Source organism: Colossoma macropomum, unplaced genomic scaffold (genome assembly GCF_904425465.1).
Source record: "Colossoma macropomum unplaced genomic scaffold, Colossoma_macropomum, whole genome shotgun sequence".
Classification (NCBI taxonomy): Eukaryota; Metazoa; Chordata; class Actinopteri; order Characiformes; family Serrasalmidae; genus Colossoma; species Colossoma macropomum.
This window is the reverse complement of record NW_023494792.1, coordinates 23691948-23716333: the sequence shown is the minus strand read 5'-3', so window position 1 is coordinate 23716333 and position 24386 is coordinate 23691948. Positions and strand designations below refer to the sequence as shown.

General features: G+C 37.8%; 1 protein-coding gene across 1 annotated transcript; it reads left to right on the top strand.

Annotated features, from left to right (window-relative positions):
* The first annotated feature begins 437 nt into the window (after positions 1-437).
* mtpn (myotrophin) lies at positions 438-24386 on the top strand. Its single transcript, XM_036576630.1, has 5 exons — positions 438-547; positions 728-836; positions 15798-15911; positions 18890-18973; positions 23137-24386. The coding sequence occupies exons 2-5, from the start codon at positions 765-767 to the stop codon at positions 23221-23223; spliced, it is 357 nt and encodes a 118-aa protein (XP_036432523.1). The 5' UTR covers positions 438-547; positions 728-764; the 3' UTR covers positions 23224-24386.

Genomic DNA, 24386 nt, shown 5'->3' with positions numbered 1-24386 from the left:
GTGTGCACTAGTACCAAATAAAATAGCATTCTATTCATTCCAAGAAGCTTCCTATATATATATATATATATATATATACATATATATATATATATATGTATATATATATATATATATATATATATGTATATATATATATATATATATGTATGTATATATATATATATATATATATATATATATATATATAAATTGTATACACATACACATTTGTGTGTATAAAAGTCCCACTTGTGCCAACAACAGCATAACAGCATTTACAACAATGGCAATAGAATAAGTAAATAATAAGAATAAAAACACTTGTTATTATTATTATTATTATTATTATTATTATTATTATTATTATTATTATTTCCCTTCCTAAACTGTAAATTCTTTTCTCGTAATGCAAGTTCTGCGGCGTCTGTGCAAACTTTTAATTTGAAACCAGTGAATTGCAACACAGGAAGCCTCGGTAGCTGCTTCTTTCACTGGGCTAAGGCGGATCCCTTCTCCCTCCCGTCTTTGAAACTTTGTTTCAAATAACACATTACACCTTTTAACAGTAAGTGACCCGTTTACTTGTTCAGTTTGTCCCTAACCGTTTGAAACCGCACATTTAAAAACACACAAGAACAGAGTTTACAGTATTTTGAGATAAAAGCCCTCAAGGTTTTGAAATGTCTTAAGTTAGCCAACTACCTGCTAGCTGTAGCTAACCGTCAACTCGACTTCTCAATTTTAGGTTCTCTGTTGCTGAAAAAAACAACAGAGTAAAGAAAATGGGGGACAAGGAACTGATGTGGGCTTTGAAAAATGGCGATTTGGACGAGGTGAAGGCTGTACTGAAAAAGGTAAGCTCTTGTATGCGTTGTACATTATCGACTAAGAGTTTTGGGCAACTTAACTGTGAACAACTTGTCATCGCAAAACTGACTGTAACCAGTGGCTAGTTTGAGCTATAACGTTATGTGTGTAATAAAGCTGAATGGTTTAAATACTGCGAGACATACAGTTGATGTTATTTAGATATCGACACTGTGTCAGTAATATAATAATTTTTAGCTATTGGTAAACTTGATTTTGTTGAAAATAAGTATTAATTGTGTGAGCCCTGCTGACATTAGCTAACAGCTAACTTGTTAACCCTACCTACGTTAGCGAGCAGAATGGAGTTTACGAAGTTGAATTGGAGATAATTGTAGATCGTGGTATTGTAGCTTAACTACACTGAAAACAGTATGGGAAATGGTTATAAGAAACATGATCGACCTCTGGATTTAGGTTCGCTGTCTTGTAGTGTGAGTGTCAGGCCTCATTGTGCTATTGCTCGGTTAATCTAGCGAATACTAACCGCTTGTTGCTTCTACCGGGCTGGCAAACTTAAAAACTAGATTCCCTCTAGTTACATCTTGAGTAACGGTCATGATTTGGTTGGATGTTAGTTTGGCCAATTTAAATATGTTATTGTACAGCTACCGTGTGGATTGCTGTATCTGGCTAGGTTAGCTGTGAAACACCGGTGTCCATGTCGGTTGACAGGAATTTGGCTAACTTATGTCCAGCTCATGTATCTGTGTTGCTGTTCAAAATTAAGACGATGATATTCGGCGCTGCGTTGCAGCAGCAGCTCTAGCAATACAGTGAAGGACGTGAAGTGTTTGTAACTGTGTGGTATTCGGTGTTATTATCAAAATGGTAGCAGTTTGGAAAAACGTCGTTAGCTGTCAGGATGGTGGCTCGCTAGCTAGCTTAGTGCGGATGGTTCTGGATAGAGGAGGAGTGGGCGTGGGGCGCAGCACAGCACTGTGAGCTCCATTAAATCTACTGTGGCTGGTGTAACATTACTGAGGCAGAAACTCGGTTTAAATCGCCTAATGTCTCTCCGTGATTACAAACCAACCATTTCAGCTGTCGGTATTTTGTATGTAAGCCGTTAGCAGGCCTTCTGTGCTACGTACTCTGTACCACACATCGGCTTCATATGAATCACACAGGAATGTAAAGAGCTCCTGCGTTAATCACCTGAAGAAATACCAAGAAGTGTGCTGTGTCAAATGTGCTTTGATTGCTGTGTTTCTTATTTTTTCATCAAGTACAGTTTACTCTGTAAATTGAGATTAGATCAGGGTGCCAACTCTTAAAGTGTGTAGATTTTATTAATAACAAAACGTACATATGGTTTTGATATTTGTATCACTTTTATTTGAGACTTATTACAGAAGTGTGAGATTTCATCATCACACCATGAGGTGTTTAAAGGGGAATTCCACAGCTTTTTTCTTTTTAGTACTTCTGCATGACATGTAAACAAACTCGAAACTTGGAGTCAGAATCACAGTGGGGGTGATGGGGACCAGACATCTGAAGAGCTTACTGCCACTATAAGCTCCCTCACATAAAGATGTAAACTGAACTATCTGTCCGATTTCTGAGACTTTGTTTTGTGATAGTTTGAGATAAAGTTTTAGCCTAAAACATGCAGGGCAATGTTAGTGAGGTGAAAAATGCCCAAAGAAAATATATTTTAAGATTTACCACTATTTTACCATCAATCAACATTGTATATAAAAACCTAGTCACATGTAGGTTCTGTGGTGGTTTTGGATAGTAAATAAAATGGCCGTATTTGTTTTGTAGATCTTGTGATCCCTGGTTCCTGTCACCACCACTGTAAAGAAACCTTAAATTTTCTGCTCAATGCATTTATGTCAAAACACTTTTGCTGATAAGAAGTATGTTAACGTTTTTAGATAACTTTAAGCTTTTTTGGTATTTAAGTTGCATTCAGATATGATGAAGACTTTTAAAGAGGAGAAGAGAGAAGACAAATAGTAAATTGAGAGTGTAATCTCATGTACAGAAATGAGTCAATAAGTAAAGCGGAGAGACAGTGTGAAGCAGAGGGTGACACTCTGATAAGAGTCAGTGATCAGGGAGTGCTGCAGGAAATATGCCTGATGATGCAGGTCCTACCTTTGGTTTCCATTTGACACTATAACTTGTAGCAACTTACAGCCTGTAATACTACACTGGGCATCAGAGCAGCACCTTTAGATACACCCAGTAGCAAATCATATAACCACTCCCAAAGAGGCAGGTTCTATTTCTGAAAGTCAAGCCTTTTCTTGACAGTTGTATTCAGTATTATCTCAAGTTGGCAAATTTTCTAGTAGACTATAGTGAGGAGTAGGGATGCAACGGTAATGTGGACCCAAGGTTTGTTAGGCATCACGTTTTTTGAACCATGTCAACGGTACAGTTTTAGTATCTTTTTATTTAAGGAAAAAATTAAAACACATCACCCTGTCAGCTATGAACTCTTTATTTTGCTAATAGACAAATAAATCTTTCCATTCAGAAAAATGGCAGCATGACTGACTGGGCCTGGTTTCTGTCTCTACTGCATGAAATCAAGAAGCAGAAAAACATAACAATTAGAAGTGCTTCTTATTTTTGAAACCTGTAGGTTGTCTATTTTAAATAATTAAAGAGAGATAGGTTGTCTGTATCAATTCTTTTTCAGTCTCTCTCTGTGATGTTTCATAGAGTTTGGGAACTTCTTGCTGCTGAAATGTGTGCGGGAGGGGACATTGTAAGGCCGCCGCATATCAGACACGCTGCATTGTGTAGCGTCACGTAGCAGACAGCTGTTGTAGAATGCTGACAGAGAGAGCCGATAATAGCCAGGTTCAAGTTCACTCTACTTGTATACACTGAATGAAATCGTGTTCAGCATCACTTACCACCCTTTCCACAAACTGGCTGTTTTTGAGCTGAGATACATGAGCTGAAAAGGGCTGGAATAGTAACGTTAGCTGAAAACAAATTAAAATTTGTCTGTTTACCTAAAAGACTGGCTGCCGGAGACACCAAGCACTGCTGCATGTCGACGCATAGTTTCTACGGTGGTGTGTGGACCTTCTGTAAAAAACAAAGGTTTTGAATTTTTGGGTGCTGCTCTGCCTCCCTAGTGCTTGCCATTGTCATGTTGGAGCTGAGAGATTATTTGTTTTTAGTTCCTACTCACTTCTCCAGCTCGTATAAACCATGTACTTTTGCATCCCTAGTAAGGAGAAAGAACCCGCGATGTATCATATCAGCACAGGTAAACCACTTGTGATGTGATGACCAAATAACTTTTGAACTACAAAAACAAAACACAAGCATTTCACTGAGAGCTAGCACTCTAGCAGTTCTGCTGATATTATACTTTTCCTTTACACCCTAATTCTTCAGATGTTATGAGCTCTGACAGCTACATTTGAGAAAACACTATTGGTTCCTAAATACTAACTCAGCTTTAGCAAGCTTGAAATGGTCAACAGCGCTTTTTTTTAGACAGCAGTGGTTTCCTCTGTGGTAACCTCCCAAGAGCAAAACTCTCATTGTTTGTTTCTCACAAGTATTGAAACCTCAACTTATTAGAACACCCAACTCCACTTACCCTCTTTTTAAGAGCTTATTGTCGTAGAAGTTTTCACAGTTTGAAGTAATATGTAAAAATGGTTAAATAATCATTAACATTGATTGTTTTAAAACGTTTTGTTTAGTAAAGATTTGAAAAACAGCCAAATGTGTTGTTTGACTTTATTTTTTTTGACCTAGATAAAGATCACTTTTTAAGAACCATATATGCAGAGACCAAGAATCCTTTCTCTCACAGCTGATTTTCCTGCTTATCTTCTCTTCACTTTAAGTGCACAGTCTAGTAGATGTCAAATTTGTATGCTGGTATGCTTAAGGTCAGTGTGAATTAGTAATCGCAATGCATTTTCATTCTCAAATCTGAGCGGGGGGTAGGGTTTGGAAAGGGGACGCTTACAATTTTCATAATCTAATCGTGCATATTCATAGATCTTCACATTTGTAATGAGTGTCAAGGTTTAGGGAAACTGATATGCCATTTTAGTAGTTCATTGGGCATTAGAATAACATTTAATATTTAACAACATTTTATTCAGGTTTAATTTTTTTTGTGTGTTTTAAACGATGACTTTAGTTACTATAAATGGTATGATGAATTGTGCTTAGTATAACCAGAGACTTGAGCTGACAAGGGAGCAAAGGTCAGTTCTGATATTAAGTTGACTTTAAAGCTACTATTTGTGGGTGTGATTCATGCACTTCTGCTTGTGTATAATGTTTCGGCTTTGCTGATTTTGTGGCATGCATGTTGCATTTCTGTGTTGCTATTAACTTAATCATTCTGATGATAGATGACAACAGCCAATACACACACATCTGAACCTCATCCGTCAACACCAGATCCTGTGTTGCAGTGACACCTCACAGACTCATGTAATATACACCAACACTGCACTGCAACACATACACAAAATGTTCTGTTATGCAGCACTCTCTTCTGTGCAGGCACATTGCTTTCTCAGGCTGGCCATCAGAGCTGTGGTTACTGAGAGACTAAATTTAGGTGTACAGACTTGTCTCTGTATGTGCCAACTCTCCAGATTTTTCATTTTTCACTTTTTTTTTAACCCTTTCTCCCACTCTGCTGTTTGTTTTCACAACTGCAACAGTTCTTTTTTTCAAACTCAAATGCAAAATGGAAAATGCTAATTAAAATGTGCATTTGCAATTGCATTTCCCAAAAGAGTGTGCATTGTTTGATACATAATGCAAATCCAAATGCAAAATGTGTATTTGTGTTTGCACTGCTGGGCATAATGACTAGAAAAAGTTAAATTAAAAAGCAAAGTCTTTTTGACATTTCATTTTTCATTGTCTTAATGGTGTCGCTCTGATCTACTAAAAATGGAATAATAATCCCCAAATTGCAATTGCATTTCCTCATTGTCGCACTCTAGCTCTGCCAAAAATACAAAATACAAAAGTGTATGCATTTGCATTTTCACTGTTAGCAAGCACTCCTGTCAATCAAACGCTGTGGGTGGGACGTCGGGAAGAACTTTTCAGTACGGGGCGTTTTTTTAAGAGTAAGTGACAAAAAAAGTCTAACCTTTGGTGGAAAATAGGAATGGAGCAATAGCAACCAGTGCTAGTGACATTTTAACACACTAGCTGACCAGATCGTGGAGAATTCTGTCCAAAGTATTCTTGACTGATCATTCTTGACTCAAAGCGCCAATTAAAAATAGTCACTGTTTGTTAACGAGCTGTTGTTTGGTATGGTAGTGATTCTTGACCAACTGAGAGCTCGTGGCTGTAACAAACACCAATGTTAGTGACATCGTGACCGCCTTTGTGATCGGAGGCTTGCAGAACTGCTGGAGAAACAATGCCCTGCACATTAATGCTTTCCCTGCTTTAATATGCTACAAATAGTCAGTGGTTATGAACGAGCTGGACTTGGTATTCCAACATTCTCATTGTTGAGATCATCTTAACAGTACTGGTAAAGAAAGTGTTCACTGTGATGCTCACACTACCATTTAAGAATAGTCTTTGTGCTAAGATGCTTTCAGGAAACCCAGTCCTAATTCATTAAATCAGGCATGTTGGTAGCGCTGAGAACTTTAACGTGTGAAGTGCTCCTTCAGGAGCCGGGGTGGGTAAATACTGGGCTAACCCAGCATCTCCTAATAAGGAATGTCCATCTTTGGCTGTACAGGTCCTCTGACAGTCCTGTGAGCCTCTGCCCAAAGCCGGTCACAATGTCATTAACATTGGTCCTTGTACAGCCTCAAGCTCTTCTAGTCAGTCAAGAATCACTTCCACATGAGACAACAGGGAATGGCTTTGGACAGAATTCTCATTGACCTGGTCGGCAAGTGTTAAAATGTCACTAGCAGTGGTTGCTAACGTCATGGAACTGCCAGCGTTTAGACTATTTTGTCACTTCCTCTTAAAACATGTCTTGCACTAAAAAGTCCCTCCAGACATCCCACCCACAGCGTATGATTGACAGAAGTGCTCGTGAAAATGCAGTTGCAAACAGGTTTGCAAATACATTTTATTTTTGGCAGAGCTGAATCGCAACAATGAGGAAATGCAGTTGCAAATCGGGGATTGTTATTCTGTTTTAACGTCAGTGGCAGAATCTTAAGACAATGAGAATACAATGTCAAAAGCACTTTGCTTTTCATGTTAACCTCAAGCTATTCTATGCAAATGCAGATGCACATTTTGCATTTTAAATTCAAATTATGACTTGAATAATGTATACTCACAAAGGAAATGCAGTTGTAATTATACATTTTAATTAGAATTTTCAAATTTGCACTCGAATTTGAAAAAAGTCCAGAATATGCTGCCGTACAAAACATTTGTCTGACCAATAAATAAATGAAGAAAAGCTTGGTGTGTGCTTTTTTACCTGGCTGCTTGCTGGATTGGTCCAAGTCACATGCACCTTCTGTGTACGTCATGGGGCCACAAGGGGAAAACTATTTGACAGCATTGGAGCTCAGACAAGCACAAACATGTGTTAGTGGCCAGCGCAGAATTGCTGTAGTAGCTATATTCATCACAGAGTCTTACTGAAGCACAGCTGAGCACATTCTCAGGGTGATGATCAGTTATGAATTGCATGAGGGTATCATTTAGTATTGTTAAAAAGGCCCATATCATAGGAAAACAAATTTCCCTTGCATTTTCTAGACAAAGAAGTTTGAACTAACATGTAAACATTAAGTTACTACCCAGTCCATACAGTGCATATGATAATACCTAAACTTAAAAATCAGCCTGCTTTGAATTCACTATTTCTGTTATGTCACAAGAAAAAACTCATTTACATTTATCCACCTATTTAGCCTACAGCAGTTTAGCCCCACCCATTTATATTGAAGTTATAAGGAGTGTTTCATCTGTGAGTGCCTTTTGAATGAGGCACAATACAGGACAGTCAGAACAGACGCCATTTATCTTACATAAGGTTTAAAGGTACCGTAACAACAGTTGCCTGTCCAATTCTAACATGTAATGAAAGGTTGGAAAATGGTCATGTAAGAACGAATTGTGGCCAGTTTTGATACATAAAACCACACATTTGTTATAAGTGGACCTCAAGGGAAAAATAAAATATGAAAAAAAGTAGGATATGGGCACATAATAATATATGAATGGGCACTTAATAATATATGAATAAAAAGTCTACTTTAATGCTATGGGAAATTCCGTCATATTTTCAGAAGCACATCTTGGTGCATGTGTAAGGCTGAATGGTTTGTGTAAAATAGCTAATTGTGATTTTTCTTATAATTGATTTTCAATTATTTTCCTTGAATTAAGCTCCTGGCTCTTTTTACCAGGAAGACCAGCACATACATTTTTTCAGGCCTGAGGCTTAGTTCACATGCCCTGTATTATCAGATTAAATTTCTCCACTTAAAACTTATTAAGACAACTGCAGGTATGTAGAATGTAATTAAAACTGCAGCTCCTATGATTGAAAATTGCATTTTTTCAACTTGCAATCTCAAAATAAAAATTTATTTTGAAAAGAATTATTTATTGTCTGTTTATCTGTCCTCCTGCTGCCACATAGGTTCATATGGAATACATTACTGCAGTATTTACAGAGGCAGTATTAGTGGAATGAATATAGTACAAATGTTCATTTTTTTTTGATGACAGTATATCTTAATGAGATGTTTATGCACTCTCAGTTCATTAATTTCAGTTAATATTCAGTATTCTGAGATGTATGTGTGTGTGTGTGTGTATATATATAGTATATATATATGTGTATATATATATATATATATATATTAGGGGTGTGGGAAAAAATCGTTTCTTAGATGCATCGCGATGTGGACGTAAACGATTCTGAATCGATTCACAAATGTCAAGAATTTTCTAAATATTTCATTTATAATGTAATGTTGATGGAACGCAAAGGGCGGAACTTGGAAGTAGGTAAGTGCAGCGCCCGGACAGTCTGTAAAGTGCGCATAACGAAAACACAACTGGATGAGCAAAAAATCCGACCGGCTCCCTCTGCATTTAAAGCCAGGTTAGGTCAGGAGTCACAACCCAAATGATAAAAGCAGCCATTCATGTAAATGCGGCACCATTTAAGGTGGAACGGGAAAATTCGAGAGAGAAGTGACTTCATCTTCACAACCTTTTAGTGTTTGACAGTCTTTCATTGCAGATTTAACTTACCAGGATACCAACTGCGCTGCTTATGAATGCGAATAATGCATTGTTGCTATGTGACCTGCAGTCTGCACGCCAGTTCTCAGTCGTTGCGAAACAGGGCTTTCGCGCTATGTTGCACACGTCGTGTCTAGAAGATATTTTGACACAGCGATCCCCCAACTCTCTACCGCGAGACCAAAACCGAAGTTATAAAATCACTAAAGAAAACGGGTAGGACGGCTGTAACGTGCTGCGTGGACATCCACTACCACTGGATCTTATGTCACTGTAACTGCGCATTTTATCGCAGATGAGTGGCAGCAGCTTCTCATGTGCTCCAAACAAGAGCAGTGAATGAGAGCCTTCCAGTTCACTTGCCTCATCACTTCCATTTGATGTTTTAATAAAAGATATTGGAGGTAAATTCATTATGGATCATTACAAATACTAAAAGTACCAAGTCTTCAGACAGTAAGAAAATAGAAATGCTGTCTAGAAAAAAAAATGCATCGATAATCGTTTTATAATCGCATCGCAGCCTCTGAATCGTAATTGAATCGTGAGGTGCCTAAAGATTCCCACCCCTAATATATATATATATATATATATATATATATATATGTGTGTGTGTGTGTGTGTGTTTTCTATTTTTGTTGTTTTTCATTTTTTGACATAATTTAAAAAGGTCTGTTGCTCTTTACATTGTAAATTTTGCGAAGAATGGACCAAAAGGAATGACCCAAAATGACTTGGAAAAAAGTCTGGTTCCTTTGACTTACATTAAAAGTAAAGTGGGTTTTTTCCTTCTTCTGTAAAGTTACCATTTTGGAGATACAAGGTTTCTTCCGACAACAACGATATATATATGTGTGTGTGTGTATATATGTGTGTGTGTGTGTGTGTGTGTGTGTAGATATGTAAATATGTCAGTATATATGAGGGTGAGTGTAGATATATACATATAGATATATAGGTAGATACAATGTGTGCAATGCAGTGCTGTGTAAAAGTCAAAGACCAGCATTCATTCATTAAAATACCAGACAAAATGGCCATTATTCATTTTTCAAAAGATTTCTGAGGAAATTGGCAGTAAGATCATTTTTTATGCAAAGGAAAGTCAAAGGAAAATAAGTGAAAAAACAGGAATTTCCCAAACTGGAGTTCTCAGAATTATTTAAATATACAAGATAATGTGACTCTCAACAACCATGGGTAGACCACCAAACTGTCACTGTCAGATAAACAGCACTTAAAGCTTTCATCTTTGAGAGAGAGAGGAGAAAAATCAAGCTCAATTCTTGCTTCAGATCTGAAAAAATCACAGCTATTTCTGTCTGTCCTTCCACTGTGAGAAAATAAAGAAAAATATCCCTGTCAATTTCTTTGAAAAACTGAAAGCAAGTCTTCCCAAAAGAATAGAAGTGTAGAAGTGTAAACCCTCCCAAAAATGAGACATGCACACACTTGTCAAACAGAAGGGTGGCGTGAGCCCCTGCCTTTTGCCCTCAGACTGTATAGGGGCACCTTGCAGTCAGTGTGCACTCATCGTAGCCTCGCCAAAGGAGCAGAGCTTGCATGTTGTCAGCTGAAAGTAAGTTTTGCTAAAAGAATGGAAGCTGTATGAGGGGCAAAGAATGAACATACTAAATACTGAAAACATTGATATTTTATTTAGTTGTCAAGGCTTGCATGTCATTTTCTGTTAAGAAAAAAGTTTTCTGCCTTTTTTCCTGATGCTGACTGGTCCTCGATTTTTGCACAGTACTGTATATTAAAAAATTTGTCAGCTTGGTGAATCAGTATGAGGTATCAAAACACTTTCGTAGAGCCTAGAGTTTGGACTTTAGTAGACTTAACACCTGGGTAAGAACACCATACTGTTGTTCTTGATTCTTAATGCTGCATTCACCTACTGCTGTAGCATGATTAAGTTGCTCTGGACAAGAGCCTTGAGCAAATGCCATAAATGTAAATGTATTTGAAGATTCCAGAAGTAGGGCTTGACTAACAGCAGTGCACTTTAAGTTTATCGTGGCAGGCAAAGTTAGCTGTGTTGGTGAGGCAGAGAAAGTGTCTGTGGTTGTTCATGTGTGAGTTTTGTGCTTTTCTGTGTAAGTTTGTGGTATGGGTATTAGAGAGAATGAGAAAATGCTTAAATGATGTGGCAAGGGTATGAATGTTGAAGGCATTACAAATACTTACAATGGTTAAACAGTTATCCAGTTTGCTATGTGTGGTCTATAGGCAATGCTAAAAATTAAATCATATTTTTCATTACTGATAGAAGTATCATATTGAACGCAAACACATTCTTCTTAAAGATGGTTTGTTTACTAAATAAAAAAATGAAAATGAATAAATAAATGAAATATATTTCTTTTGTATATTTGTATATTCTATGACATTTTGCCACCTAATTAAGACTAAGTAGGGCTGTCAAAATAAAATTTGACATTCAAATACTTGTTGAATCCAAAGTGTACATTCAAATGCAGAAAATCGTCCATTCAGATGTTTAAAGCTACATCTGCTGCTGCTACTATGTTCCACGGCAGTTTGTTACTGACATAATCACAAACAGTGACCACCAAATGGAGGGAAGGATGTGCCATTGCTGACCATAAAGAAATGAAATGTTATGGCTTTATTTAGAATTGAATTGGGTTTTGCGTCCTGTGGGGCTCTTCAAACATCTGACACATTCTAGAAAAGTGATGTTACATAACACACTTACTTGTGACTCATTTTAACACTTTGTGTCGTATTGTTTTCTGATTTAACACATTCTTTATTCTGTGTTAAAAGTAACACAAAACGTGTCATCTGTAACAGGCACAGAAATATTTCAGCACATTTTGCGTTAAAAGTAACTCAGAAAATGTTGTCTCCAACTTAACACACTGAGGTGTCTACTTGGAGAAAGAATGTGTTGTTTTTTAACACATTTGTTTTTAGAGTGTAGCTTTTTAGCAACTTTATAAACTGAGTAATGCTAATGGGCAAAACTACATCCTACTGTGAGATAACTGAATAATAATTAGATGTTGATCTTTTCTGACAAGCCAACTCTAAACGGGGACACTTTCTAGCGTGAGAGCTTATAGTCACATAATGTTTCTAAAGTAGTGCAGCTTTGTGGCTAAGCTGCCACACAGCTGCTGCAGCCGCCTGTGCTGGTTACGGACTTTCACCTACAAGTTGGTGTGTTTGCGCTTTCAGAGCAGCCACTCTGTTCAGCTTATAATAATTGCAGGAGTTTACAGGAGTGGGGATTTCATGGAATAATCCTTCTCAAAGATATGTCAGGATAGACCTATGTAACTTTTTTTGTCATGATTTGTGACCCCCATGGTGAAATTCAATGGTATCTTTTGAGATTGCTTGATAATTCATAGAGAGCCCCATAGAGGTTTAGGAGACAGTACATTGACTTGGAAATGTGGAGATTGGCATTTACCACAGTTATGTATCTTTTTTACAAATTTTCTTTACAAAATAATGTATGTTGCAATGCCGTGTTTCTTTCATTGTTGGGGTCTGGAGATCTCTGGTGAAAATAGTGTGGAAGAACATTTTACACATCAGTCGTGCTTTGGACCCCCACAAGCAGATAAATCTGATGATTATGAGCGAAGTTGAAAGGGTATTCAAAGAGAACTCAGTCAAAACTTGGTGAAGGACATTTCTTTAGACGGTATAAGTGAATTATGTACTATTGTCATCATAACTTCATCAGTATAATGTTGATTTCTTATTTGAGACCTAAACATTGAGTCAGGCCTTCTTTTTGAACCTGTGTGTGTGACATTAATATGTAAAGATGTATGACTTGGTCCGAAAACTCCAAGAATTGCTACTCAACATCTCTTAAGTTCTTATTTTAAATGATAATTTCCAGCCTTACAGGGTGACACGCAGCAGTACAAGCGCACCATATTTTAGTGTTATGTGTTTTTTTTTGTTTGTTTGTTTTTTCCCCCCTTTCTGAATGCTGCTCAGTAACAGTGCTACTTCTTTCAATTTTGACAAAACATTCTTGCATAGTGCTACTTTAAATAAAGCTTGGAAATGGACAATTTTAGCACTTCTAGTTTTTCTTCTATTGTTGACTTGACTCTATCAATGTTTCCTAGTTTTTAAGGTGTCTCGTTACCCCGTCTCTGTTGTTTGCTTTCATAGAGGTACCATGCTCTCCACCGAGTAGAAACAGCAGTGCTGCGGAGTCTTCATCTTTTTTTTTGTTTTGTATCACTTGACCATTAGTGCTGTTAGTAGATCTCAGCTCTGCTGGACCCAGCAGGGCTGTAATTTTGTTGTACACTTTCTGTTTGCATAGTGAATATCAGAAAGGAGTGCCTGTGCCCTAGATCAAGCACCATAGCGATTATCATTAGCTTCTCTACAGCTGCAGTCATAGGTCTCAAATGCCCCTCCACAGTTCTTCCAGAATGGTCACTATAAAACTTTTTTTGTGTCATTGTTGCATCTTTTATGGGGTTCTCTAGATGTGATTTGTGTCTTCAGAAAGGCAGCTGAAACCATGTTGCTGCAGAGGAAAAAGAGGCTTCCACTTGCTAGCTGTGGCTGTAGTAAAGTTAAGCCTGGACTTGTCAAAGCCTGCATTCACACAGTTGTGACGTATATGCCAAACATGACTTCTCTCACCATTCACAGAGTCACTGTACTGCCATCACGTTAAGTGCTGCGATGCATGTGTGCTGCTACGTTACTTCATGTTCCAAAGTCCAGAGTTATGTCATGTAACTGTGGGCAGTGTGGCTCTCTGATTAGAATATGGTTTTTCATTCACTGTCCTGTGTTGCCCATAAACTGTAATGTAAGATTCAACAGTAGTACTTATCCATCTGTCAGGAATTCTGTTTCTTTTATCTGGCACTTTCTCTTCATCAATTTGCAATTATGCATCCACTAGGGCGGTCCCGAATACCAATTTTTTTGGGCTACAGGGGGGAGGGGGGTTCAGAAAATCCATGTCTGACACTCGTGATGAAGATTTATCTACAGCTTGATCCACTGTAAAATTTGAATCTCCAGGCTAGCTCTTTTCCTCGCAGATCGTTCCTGTGCTCACAGTTTGCATTGATAGCCTATATTTAGCCAAAAAAAAAATTCAAGATCTGAATCCCAAAATTAAAAACTGAATACCTATCCAGCAAAAATATGTCCGAATAGTCAAATATTGCGGTCCAGCCTTGGCATCCATTGATTCATTACTGTACAGGTAGGACGTGACATAATGGTTCTGCATAGCTCAGAAGAGACCTAAAACCAGGAAAATCTGCATGTCTTTTACTGTTGTTTATAAGAGCAGTGCTTCCACCTTGTCAGAGGAAGACACTGTTGCAGATACTGTACTTAACTTGAATCTTGGTGTATAGTACAGTAGTTTATAGTATATCTTGAAGCTGCATCTTAACTCATTTTGTCTCCCCTTTTTTTTTGTAAATTAAAAAAAGTTTTTGTTCTAAGTTAAATGAGAATTTAATTAATTTTCCCTTACTAATTGAATTTCCTCTAAATAATCTCTCAAGCATTGCATAAAGTTCCTTAGCTGATATTTCCTGTAGGATAATTTAAGGGAAGGAAAACGCTCACTAAAGATTGTTGGCCAAGGTGATAAGATGGAGATAAAGCTCTGTTTTTGAGGTGTTTGAAGAGGAGAGTGCAAATGCGTGAGTTCTTTGTTCTTAGAAAGTAAAAAAAATATTGAGAGAGTGGAGATTCCACTAAATGTGTAAGGTAGTGAGTTGGAAGACAACCTTGACCTCAACACCATTAGCTGGTAATTACCGGTTTTTGATAGGTTTGACTCCTGTCAAAACTGCACACATGTTTTAGTGAAAGTAGGGCTACATGCTGAAGGAAATGTCTTCAAAATAAGTTAAATGTACTTGAAATATATGAACAAATATTCATTTCTACACTAATAATGCATGCTTAGACTGGGTGTTGGTTAGTTGTAAGCCTACCTAGCCTTCACAGCAGCAGCCATGAAGTCAATGAATGTATTTATTTATTATTTATTTATTTCAGAAAAATAAAAGGTTGTTGGCATATTTGCAATAATTTAACATAGCTTCGTTAAAAGAGAGATTTTATTTTAGGCTGTGAGAAGCTTCACTTTGCTCTGGCTAAAACCTGCCTCCTTTGTCAGAAAATGGTTTGACTGACATGCAAAACAGCCAGCCAGAGTGATTTTGCATGACATGATATGATGGGCAAAGGTAGAGCCAGTCAGAACATTAACTCGCACGAATCAGTATATTAATTTACATTGAGTCTATTAAGGTTTCTATTAAGGTTTCTATTAAGGTTTCCAGGGGAGTTTCCAGCTCATATTGGGAGATACAGCCTCTGGAGGGTGTCCACCGAGTGGAAGATGCTCTTGCTGCTGTTTTACCTAATCAGTTAATTTTTTTGTCTTTGCAGAAGCAACAGGTTATCAAAACTGATTTCAGAAGAGTGGGTTAGTTTCAGCATTTAGCTAGTTAGCCAGCTAATCGTAAGTTCAGAGAGTGAGAGAATGTTGTCATGCATGTGAAGGAATTTTACTGCAGCAAAACTTCAGTCACTGAGTCACTCAGCATTTTCCCTCAGATAAAAGCAAGTGAAAACCCTCACTTAAGGTTCATACTTATGGGAAAAACTTGGTGTTTTGTGCAACCAGGCACAGGATGGTAAGGGGACATGTTAATCTCTGTTAAACTGATTTTGTGTTTGGGTTTCAGGATGAGGATGTGAATCGGACACTGGAGGGTGGTAGGAAGCCGCTGCACTACGCTGCTGACTGTGGCCAGGCCGAGATGCTGGAGTTCCTGTTGTCTAAAGGAGCAGACGTCAATGTAAGCTCACATAAGCATAGTAATGAGACACGAGAGGCCAGTTCTGATGGTGTTTTTGTAAATGTACAAAGATTTTGGAAAAAATAGAACTTTTAATAGCTTAATAACTAAAGTAGACGCAAATTTTGAAACACTGAATAGTTAGTTTAAGCACTTAGTAAGCATGCTAGTTTAGAAGCTAATGCAAACTTGACAATTTGAAGAGAATTTAATACAGTTTTGTTTATTAGCATTAAGAATGAGCAAAAAGCTAAATTCAAATGACTGTTCTCTAGTGTTTTATTAACTGATCCTCAGTAGAGTGTAGTCATAACAGTCAGCACTCTGTTTACTGAGTACAGCTTTAAAGATGCACTCCAGTCAACTGGTTTAACTGTTCATCACTTGAAGTGCTGGCACTGGTTAATTGTTTGTGTAGGAATATTTTTTGTGCCAAGTTCATAATTATCTCATCTTTAAAGGGGAATTCCATTGATTTTTCAAAATGTATGCATAATCCAGTCATAAAGTCGTTCAGAGTGGTTTGATGTATATTGGTTAATTGTAGAGAAACATACACACTCAGGAAATTCTGGGAAAATAAAAAGTAGCATGAGTGACTTTTAGGTTCTTTCTGTAATATTAGCTATAAGATTTGCTTATAACAGAGTTTATCTGTTTATAGGACTTCTTTTGGAGGAAATGTTTGGCACTGCATTCCCGTTGAGGGAGCAGTTGCTTGATAAATCCAATTCCTGCCAAATTGCAAAGCAGCAGATAGTTGAAAGTATATATTTAGCCAATTGTTATTAAATGATAATATTGTATTGTTCAAATAGGCTTTTAAATCATACACTCTGTATATATAGTTCAGTTACATTTCCATGGAAACCAGTTTAACAGACAAAATGGGTCAATTTTGGAGAAATATACTGGGCTTTGATGAAGATGCTCTGGGTGGGTAAAGCTTCTCTGTTCCTTTTTAAAAATGGTTAGCGTATTGGACATACTGTTTCTGTTCCCATGTATTTATTTATCACATGCTTTGCATAATGCTTTCACTGTGTCTATCTGACTCTCCTTCTTCCTTTGCTTCATAGGCAAAGTATTTCCTTAAAGATACAGATGTTAGATTTATTGATTCACATTTGACACTTGGTTTACCACTTACAGTACATGAACATGCTTGGTTTATCGTGAAGCTGGTAGCTAAAAATCCGCTTACCTTTGGTTTTGAGCTTTTGGTATTATTAGAACTACAAACCCAATTCCAAAAGGTTGGAATAGTATGTGAAATGCCAGTAAAAACAGAAAGCAGTGTAAATCTGGTTTGACCTGTATTATATTTAAAAGTAAACAAAATGTTTTACCTTTATAAGCATTGTTTTTTTGTAAATATATGCTGATTCTAAAGATGATGCCTGCAATACATACCAAAAAAGTTGGGACAGGAGCATGTGTATTATTGTATTATATCACCTTTCCTTTTAAAAACACTTACATTTGAGGGCTGAAGACACCACCTGATCCAGTTTTGAAAACAGAATTTTTTGCCAGCCTTCAGCTTTGCAACCGGATTGGGCTTTCGTTGTTTTTTGCACTTCATAATGCCTTACACCTGTTCAGTAGGAGACAGGAAGGCTGATCTAGCATCCACACTCTCTGATTATGCAGTTATGCTGTTGTAACACTTGCATAGTGTTTTCTTGATGTTGTCATGTCGAAATAAGCATAAACGCCTCTGAAAAAGACAGCATCTAAAAACCAGCACATGTTGCTCCAAAAGATGTTCAACATCAGTGGTGCTTTCACAGGTGTTACCCACTAATGTTACCCCCATACCACAATAGCTCGCAATACACATTTTAACTATGCATTAGTCCATTTGAGATGAGCTTGAGCCCAGAGAAGTCGGCAGCCCAGAAAAGTCCACTGTACATTAATACACTATATATACTAATATATCTTAGTACAGTCTACATTTGTGGAGGCAGCCACAAACAGTGTTTATTGGCATCGGTTTGTCAAAGTATTCCCAAGCCCATGTGGTGATATTCTTTACAGAAGCATGTTGGATTTAAATCAAGTGCTGTCTGAGGGATCAAAGGTCATAGGCACTCAGGTTCTGGTTTTCAGCCTTGCCCTTTATGCACAGAGATCTCTCTAGTTTCCCTGAATCTTTTCATGATACGCACTGAGGAGGATGAAATACCTAAAATCATTGCAATCACCTGTTTAAAAAGTTTGTTCCTGTTCTTAAACTGTCCCTGTTTCAACTTTTTTTGGCAAATGTTGCAGGCATTAATTTCAGAATAAGTGTGTATTATTCTGCTGCTTTCCTTTAAATACAGGTCATAGTGGATTACATCTCACTGCTTTCTGTATTTATGAGCATTTCACATAGTCTCCCATCTTTCATGGAGATGAGTTTGTAGAAAATGAGTGGGTGGGATGGCCCTCCCTCTCCCCCATCACTCAATGGGATGATATCCAGCATAGGCGTTTGTTAGCTGACGGAACAGAACTGGCGGCTGGTGCGTCCCTCTAAGCGCGTTCGGCTGTCCAATGACCTTGCCTTAGCAGCAATTCAAAAAGATGCTGTGGCGCTTCACATGACTTGGAGGAAGCCTGTGCTAGCCTTCACCCTCCTAGCTCCTAAACTGTTATAAATGTTAATTTTTTATTTTTTTGCTACTGTATTGTAATTGTTACACCTTTACCTGCCAACCCAAAACTTATCCCCCCTCAGCCTGTTCTCTGAAGGAGTACACGAAACCGGAAGCATATATTGAATACGCTGCTGATAAAAGCAGATCCCTGCTTCTCTCTCTCTCTCTCTCTCTCTCTCTCTCTCTCTCTCTCTCTCTCTCTCTAATTTCTGAAAGAGATAAGAAAGTAAAGGAGTTGTTCAGTGATGATGTGAATGGTGCATTCTTGTCGACACCTGTCTGTGTAAACTTTTTAGCTCTCTTTCTCGCTTTCTCTCTATCTCTCTCTAGGCTCCAGACAAACATGGCATCACTCCGCTGCTGTCTGCCACTTATGAGGGTCACCTTGCCTGTGTGAAGATTCTGCTAGAGAAGGTACAGACGCACACACTTAAATAAAGATCATTAGGACATCTGTGGTTTGTGGCTGGTATGCAGCGTATACACAGAGCCTGTCAGTGCTAATTGGATAGGCTGTTTGTGCTTGTGAGAGCGGAGGTTGGTGGAGAACATTCTGGTAAAGAACAAAACCTGTTGTGTGTGCATGTGCATTTGTGTTTTTGGTTTTAAAGCAGGCTGTTATTGTTAACAGCGTATTCTGCAGCATCCGCAGCTACACTGAATAGAGCATAGTGCATGAATGGGTTTGTATTTGCCTCCTTTCTCTTATACACAGAAACCTACATAGTGGCTGTACATGGGTCATACAGAGTTATGTAGCACTTTTGTTCTGACAAAGGTCACATTAGCCTTTAGTGCTGTTTCTGACCCTGATGGACAGAGCAGACGAGGGATGAGAAACAAAACATTTTTTTTCCCTCCATTTCAAATGGCCTTATCTTGCTGATATTCTAGCATTCTGTCCATGTAAATTATTTTGATAACACAATGAAATAGGGGAAAAATAACTGTGGTTAATTATTTTTTTCCAAACCTCATTTGTTTCTGTGTGAATAACATTGTTTGTTCATAAATAGCAATAAATCAAGCACTGTCTCAGACACTTCTCTTTCTGGTGAAAAAATCCAGAAACAAAAGCACTGTTTGTAACAAAGAATAAAGGACATATTTCTACTCATATAGTTTTGCATAATTGACTCACATAAATAGTTGTAGTAGGTATCATATAGAATACCACTTTTATTTTCTGATACCGATACTGATGAGAAACTTTGAGAACTGGCAAATACCAGTATTTCTTGGTAATCTAATATCAATATATAATATGAAAATAATATATAAATAAAATAAGTAATATAAATTATATATATATCAATGCAATATTTTTCTTTTTTAAGAACTACTAAGTTTTAAAATGAGCTGTTTTACTTGAAGCGCTTCACTCAAGATTCGCATCTAGAATCATCATGCTCAAACTACTAAAATTACTCCACTACCACACAGGAAGAAATGCACAGATAACGTCATATCACAGTGTGATATTTCAGGATGGATTTGTTACAGGATTGGATTCATTGGGTTTTTCCCTCCAATATCCAATCCAGCATTTCTGCAGATAGGCAGTACCAAAATACCATCTCTGACTGGTCCAATATATTTAGACTTAAAATATTTTGTTTGTATTATTCACCTTTGTGCTTTCTTCATAAAGAAAACAGAAAAATTATGTTCACTTGAGAAAACAACATTTAAATAAATGGTGCTAGCCTGTAGTCGATACTGTAGGATACCACAAGATCGGGGCAGACCAGTGCCTCTGTCCACCACATTTAATGTATTTCCCATAAAAATGCAGAACCTTTGGCCTGAGTGACCAATTACCTTGAAGATTTTTTTTTTTTTTCATTCTTTTTGCTTTCTAGCAAACTTGTTTGGTCTGACACAGAACTAGTTACATTAAATCAGATTAAGTCAGTTAATTGTAACCACTGTAATAACTAATGTGATGATGTAGTGACTGTGGTGGTCCTCCTTGCTGAGCTGATCCACCTGGCATCATGGATACTGTTCTGTTTGGGGACGTTTGCTAATATCATTCAATAAGGTTAATAAATAAGGTTTTTTTATACAGTAAGGCGTTAAATAAACTGATGCACTCAGAGGTTACTGGCGCAGTAACTAAACAGTGCCTAATGAAATAACCAAGATCAGATAATACTAGTATGGACCAAATCAGCAGGGCAGACAATCAAGGTAAAAAAAAAATAATAATTTCCTTTTTCAAAGCAACACTACCTTTTTGGCACTGGAGCATGATGTAATTTTAATTAAGTTCTTAATTAAATACTTATTTTTGGCCACAAGATTCGTTAGCTGAGTGCAGTGCAGATTTTTGTATCTGTCTATCCCTGCTGCTGTAGGTATTGTGTATGCGCCTTTCCTTTAAAAAGTAAAGCAGGAACAGAATATGGTTGTAAAGATAGTTAGTCTAGGTTCCAAATGAGCAACCCAGCCCTGTACTCCCCCCGGTTAAGTTACAGCTTAACAGTTGTCTGGCCTTCGTGTAGGCTCTGTTTTAACTTCATTAAAATACAGAGTGTGCTTCTGAGTACTGTGGACTTCTGGCAATAATAATTGGAAGATTGCATAATCTGCATGAAATCTGCATTTCTCAAACACCCAAAATGCTGAAAGGTTCAAAGCGTGCTATGAATTTGCATCGATGTTGCAGATGACAGTGCAGAAACTTTGAGATATAGATGAATATGCCCACAGTAGGTAGAATGTATACTGTATTAGCTGTATTTTCTTTTGAAAGAGCAGTATTATTTGAGTGCAGAGTGGCATTTTGAAGTGCCTTTCAGTAGGACTGATACCACGGGCACGGCACTGAGTCTGAATGAAAAATTGATGTTTATTTTGAGGTCAGATGTTACATCTAGTTTAATTTTCATTACATTGCATAGTCTGAAGAATAACTTCATTTGCACTAGTGTAAGAATATTTGGTCTTGAGCACTCTTGTAATATTCTTAAGAGGTATCATTCTCCTTTGATTCTGGTGTAAAGGTTATGTGAATGTGCTGTATTGATCTGTAAAGAAGAATGCCTAAGAAGGCAGTGTGAAATATCCCTGCCAATAGCAACAGCAGGTCAATGGAGTGCCTTGGGAGTGGTGTTTAGAAATGCTCCCCAGGGCACGGGCCATTCATACATTATGCATAGGGTCTCTCTCCCTCACTCAGTAACACCATAATGAAGACTTAATGGACAGACAGCTCAGAGGAGGTGCACGTGTGTGTGTATGTGTGTCACTTTCTCTTTCTTTCCAACTGTCTTGATTGGAACCACTCTAGGTCAGGCCCTGTTTACCTATCTCAGGCTTCTCCATACTGCTGTGGAGAATCCATAAGCCTGGACTGTACTAAGCTGGGACTTTACTCTTCCCACTTTCTTTATTTCTTTCTTTCTTGCATTATTTTTTCGAACGGTTGAATAATCCTTATCAAGAAATGAAGGATTATTTATTTTTTTATTTTTTTAAGGTTACACATTTTTCACAGCCTTAGTTTGTGAGCCCCACCGAGAGCCAAACATTTTCTTATTTTAATCATATGTATACAATAGGGCTAGGTAGTATGACGATATATGATAAATTACAGTGCAACATGTCTTTCTGACTAAATCATGGCTATTGTCGGTATTTCTATAACTGCACCAACTGGCCACTTTATTATATACACCTCCTTGTATATAAACACTCATTCTCCATTTTGTCAGCTTCACTAGTACCAGTGCAACACACACTCACACACCACCGCAACGTCATTGTCACTGCAATGCTGAGAATGATCCACCACCCAAATAATACCTGCTGTGTGGTGGTCCTGTGGGGGTCCTGACCATTGAAGAACAGGGTGAAAGGGGTTAATAAAGTATGCAGAGAAACAGACGGACTACAGTCTGTAATTCTAGGACTAGAATCCTTTTATGCTAAATAACTAATCCTTTTGTGCTAAATAGCCAGTCGCCTCTTGCTTTTGATGTAGTGCTTTCTTTGATTTATTTTATATATGCAACTGATTTTTGATAAAGAATTTGTGAGACTAACACATTTAAGAGCATATAATGTTATGTTGAAACTTGTGCTAAGAATAAATACTGAAAATGTGCTGGTTTGCGTCATGTGTTATTGTCCCGGTGTAGTGGGTAACACCTCTGCCCTCTACGCTGTAGACTGGTGTTCAATCCCTGCCTGTGTAAGCACCCTACACTATACCAATAAGAGTCCTTGGGCAAGACTCCTAACACTACCCTCGCCTACCTGTGTAAAATGATAATTGTAAGACGCTCTGGATAAGAGCGTCTGCCAAATGCCATAAATGTAAATGTAATGTGTTATTTAATGATGCAGTGTGAGTTTTGGCTTACAAAAAAGGCTAATAAAAATCAGTCAGTAGAAGTCCATCTGTAAATTTGGCTGTAAAGAAATAGAAATCGGCCAACAAAATTCACAATCTATGTATCCCAACCTTCAAGTATTGTGATATTATTGCCATATTGTCTACCTTTAGTACACAGTAGACCATCTGAGAACTTGCAGGTAATGTAAGTGTGGTGTTTATGCTGTGTCTACAGGGGGCTGATAAGGAGAGGAAAGGACCAGATGGGCTGAGTGCGTTTGAAGCAGCAGAGAGCGAAGCCATCAAAGCCTTGCTGAAGTGAGGCTCAGTCTGGGCCCGCAGCTCCGAGGTGCAAACAGACACTTGGCGGCCACCAGACAGACTACACACACACACACATGCCTATTTGCCTCTGGCCGGTGGCTGCCTTGTCTTCTTCTAGGGTTTCTTTTTCATTCCACATTTACTTTTTAAATTTTTTTTTATTATTATTATTATTGTTTTGGGGAGGGGGTGAGTGATTACTCTCTACTAGCTTATTTGAATTAGCCCTGGGTTGAATGGACCTGTCAATCAGTCATGCCTCCCCTCAGGACCGCTGGCTGTGGGGAAGCCCTCAGTGTGTGCCTGTGTGTCATACCACTAAATACAGACTCTTAGAGTTCATGCAAAATAGGAAAAAACTACAGTGCTTATGTACAGTACAAAGCTTTCAGATCTTGCAAACCATCACCAGTCAAAAAGAATGTGCAGAAAATAATGATGTAAATGTATTTTGTACTAAAAAACTCAAAGGAGCTGGTTATTTTAGGTTAGTATTGATAGCTACATGGGGATTTAATAGTTTAATGACTATAATATTGACAGGCTCTTTCTCTCTGGTTCCAGTGCTTCAGCTCAGGCTGGACATGACATATGGGGTGACATGATTTTGGTTATCACTAATAGTTACCCCTCTCCCACTGCAAGCCCCTGACTACATCTCATTTCATGACATTCCCACGAAACAGTGTTTATTAGCTCCTTACAGTGAATTACAAGTAATAAAATTCAGAAATGTTGTTGAAACCATGTCATGCTGCATTTCTGCTTTTCTGCTCAGTTGTGTTTGTACTCTTAAGAGTGGGAAAGGAAAAAAAAAAATGAGTCGTTGCTCTGAGTTTTCTTGCGAGAGTTGAATCAGAGGAGCAGACGTGTCTCACTTTCCAGCACTCCTGTCACTGATACTGATGGACTTTACTGCTCACCCACTGCATGCTAATGCCTCTGCTCCTACACTGAAAAACGTTGTGCTTCTCTCTTGCTCGCTCGCGTCTCTCCCTCTTTCTCTCTACTCTCTCTCTCTCTCTCTCTCTCTCTCTCTCTCTCGATTGCTTTGAAGTAGCAGATTCCACCATGAAACAAAAAAAGAACATTTTAAAGCTTTATATCTGGCATCATTGTGAGGAAAAACGTTGACGAACAAAAATAAATAAAAATTTTGAA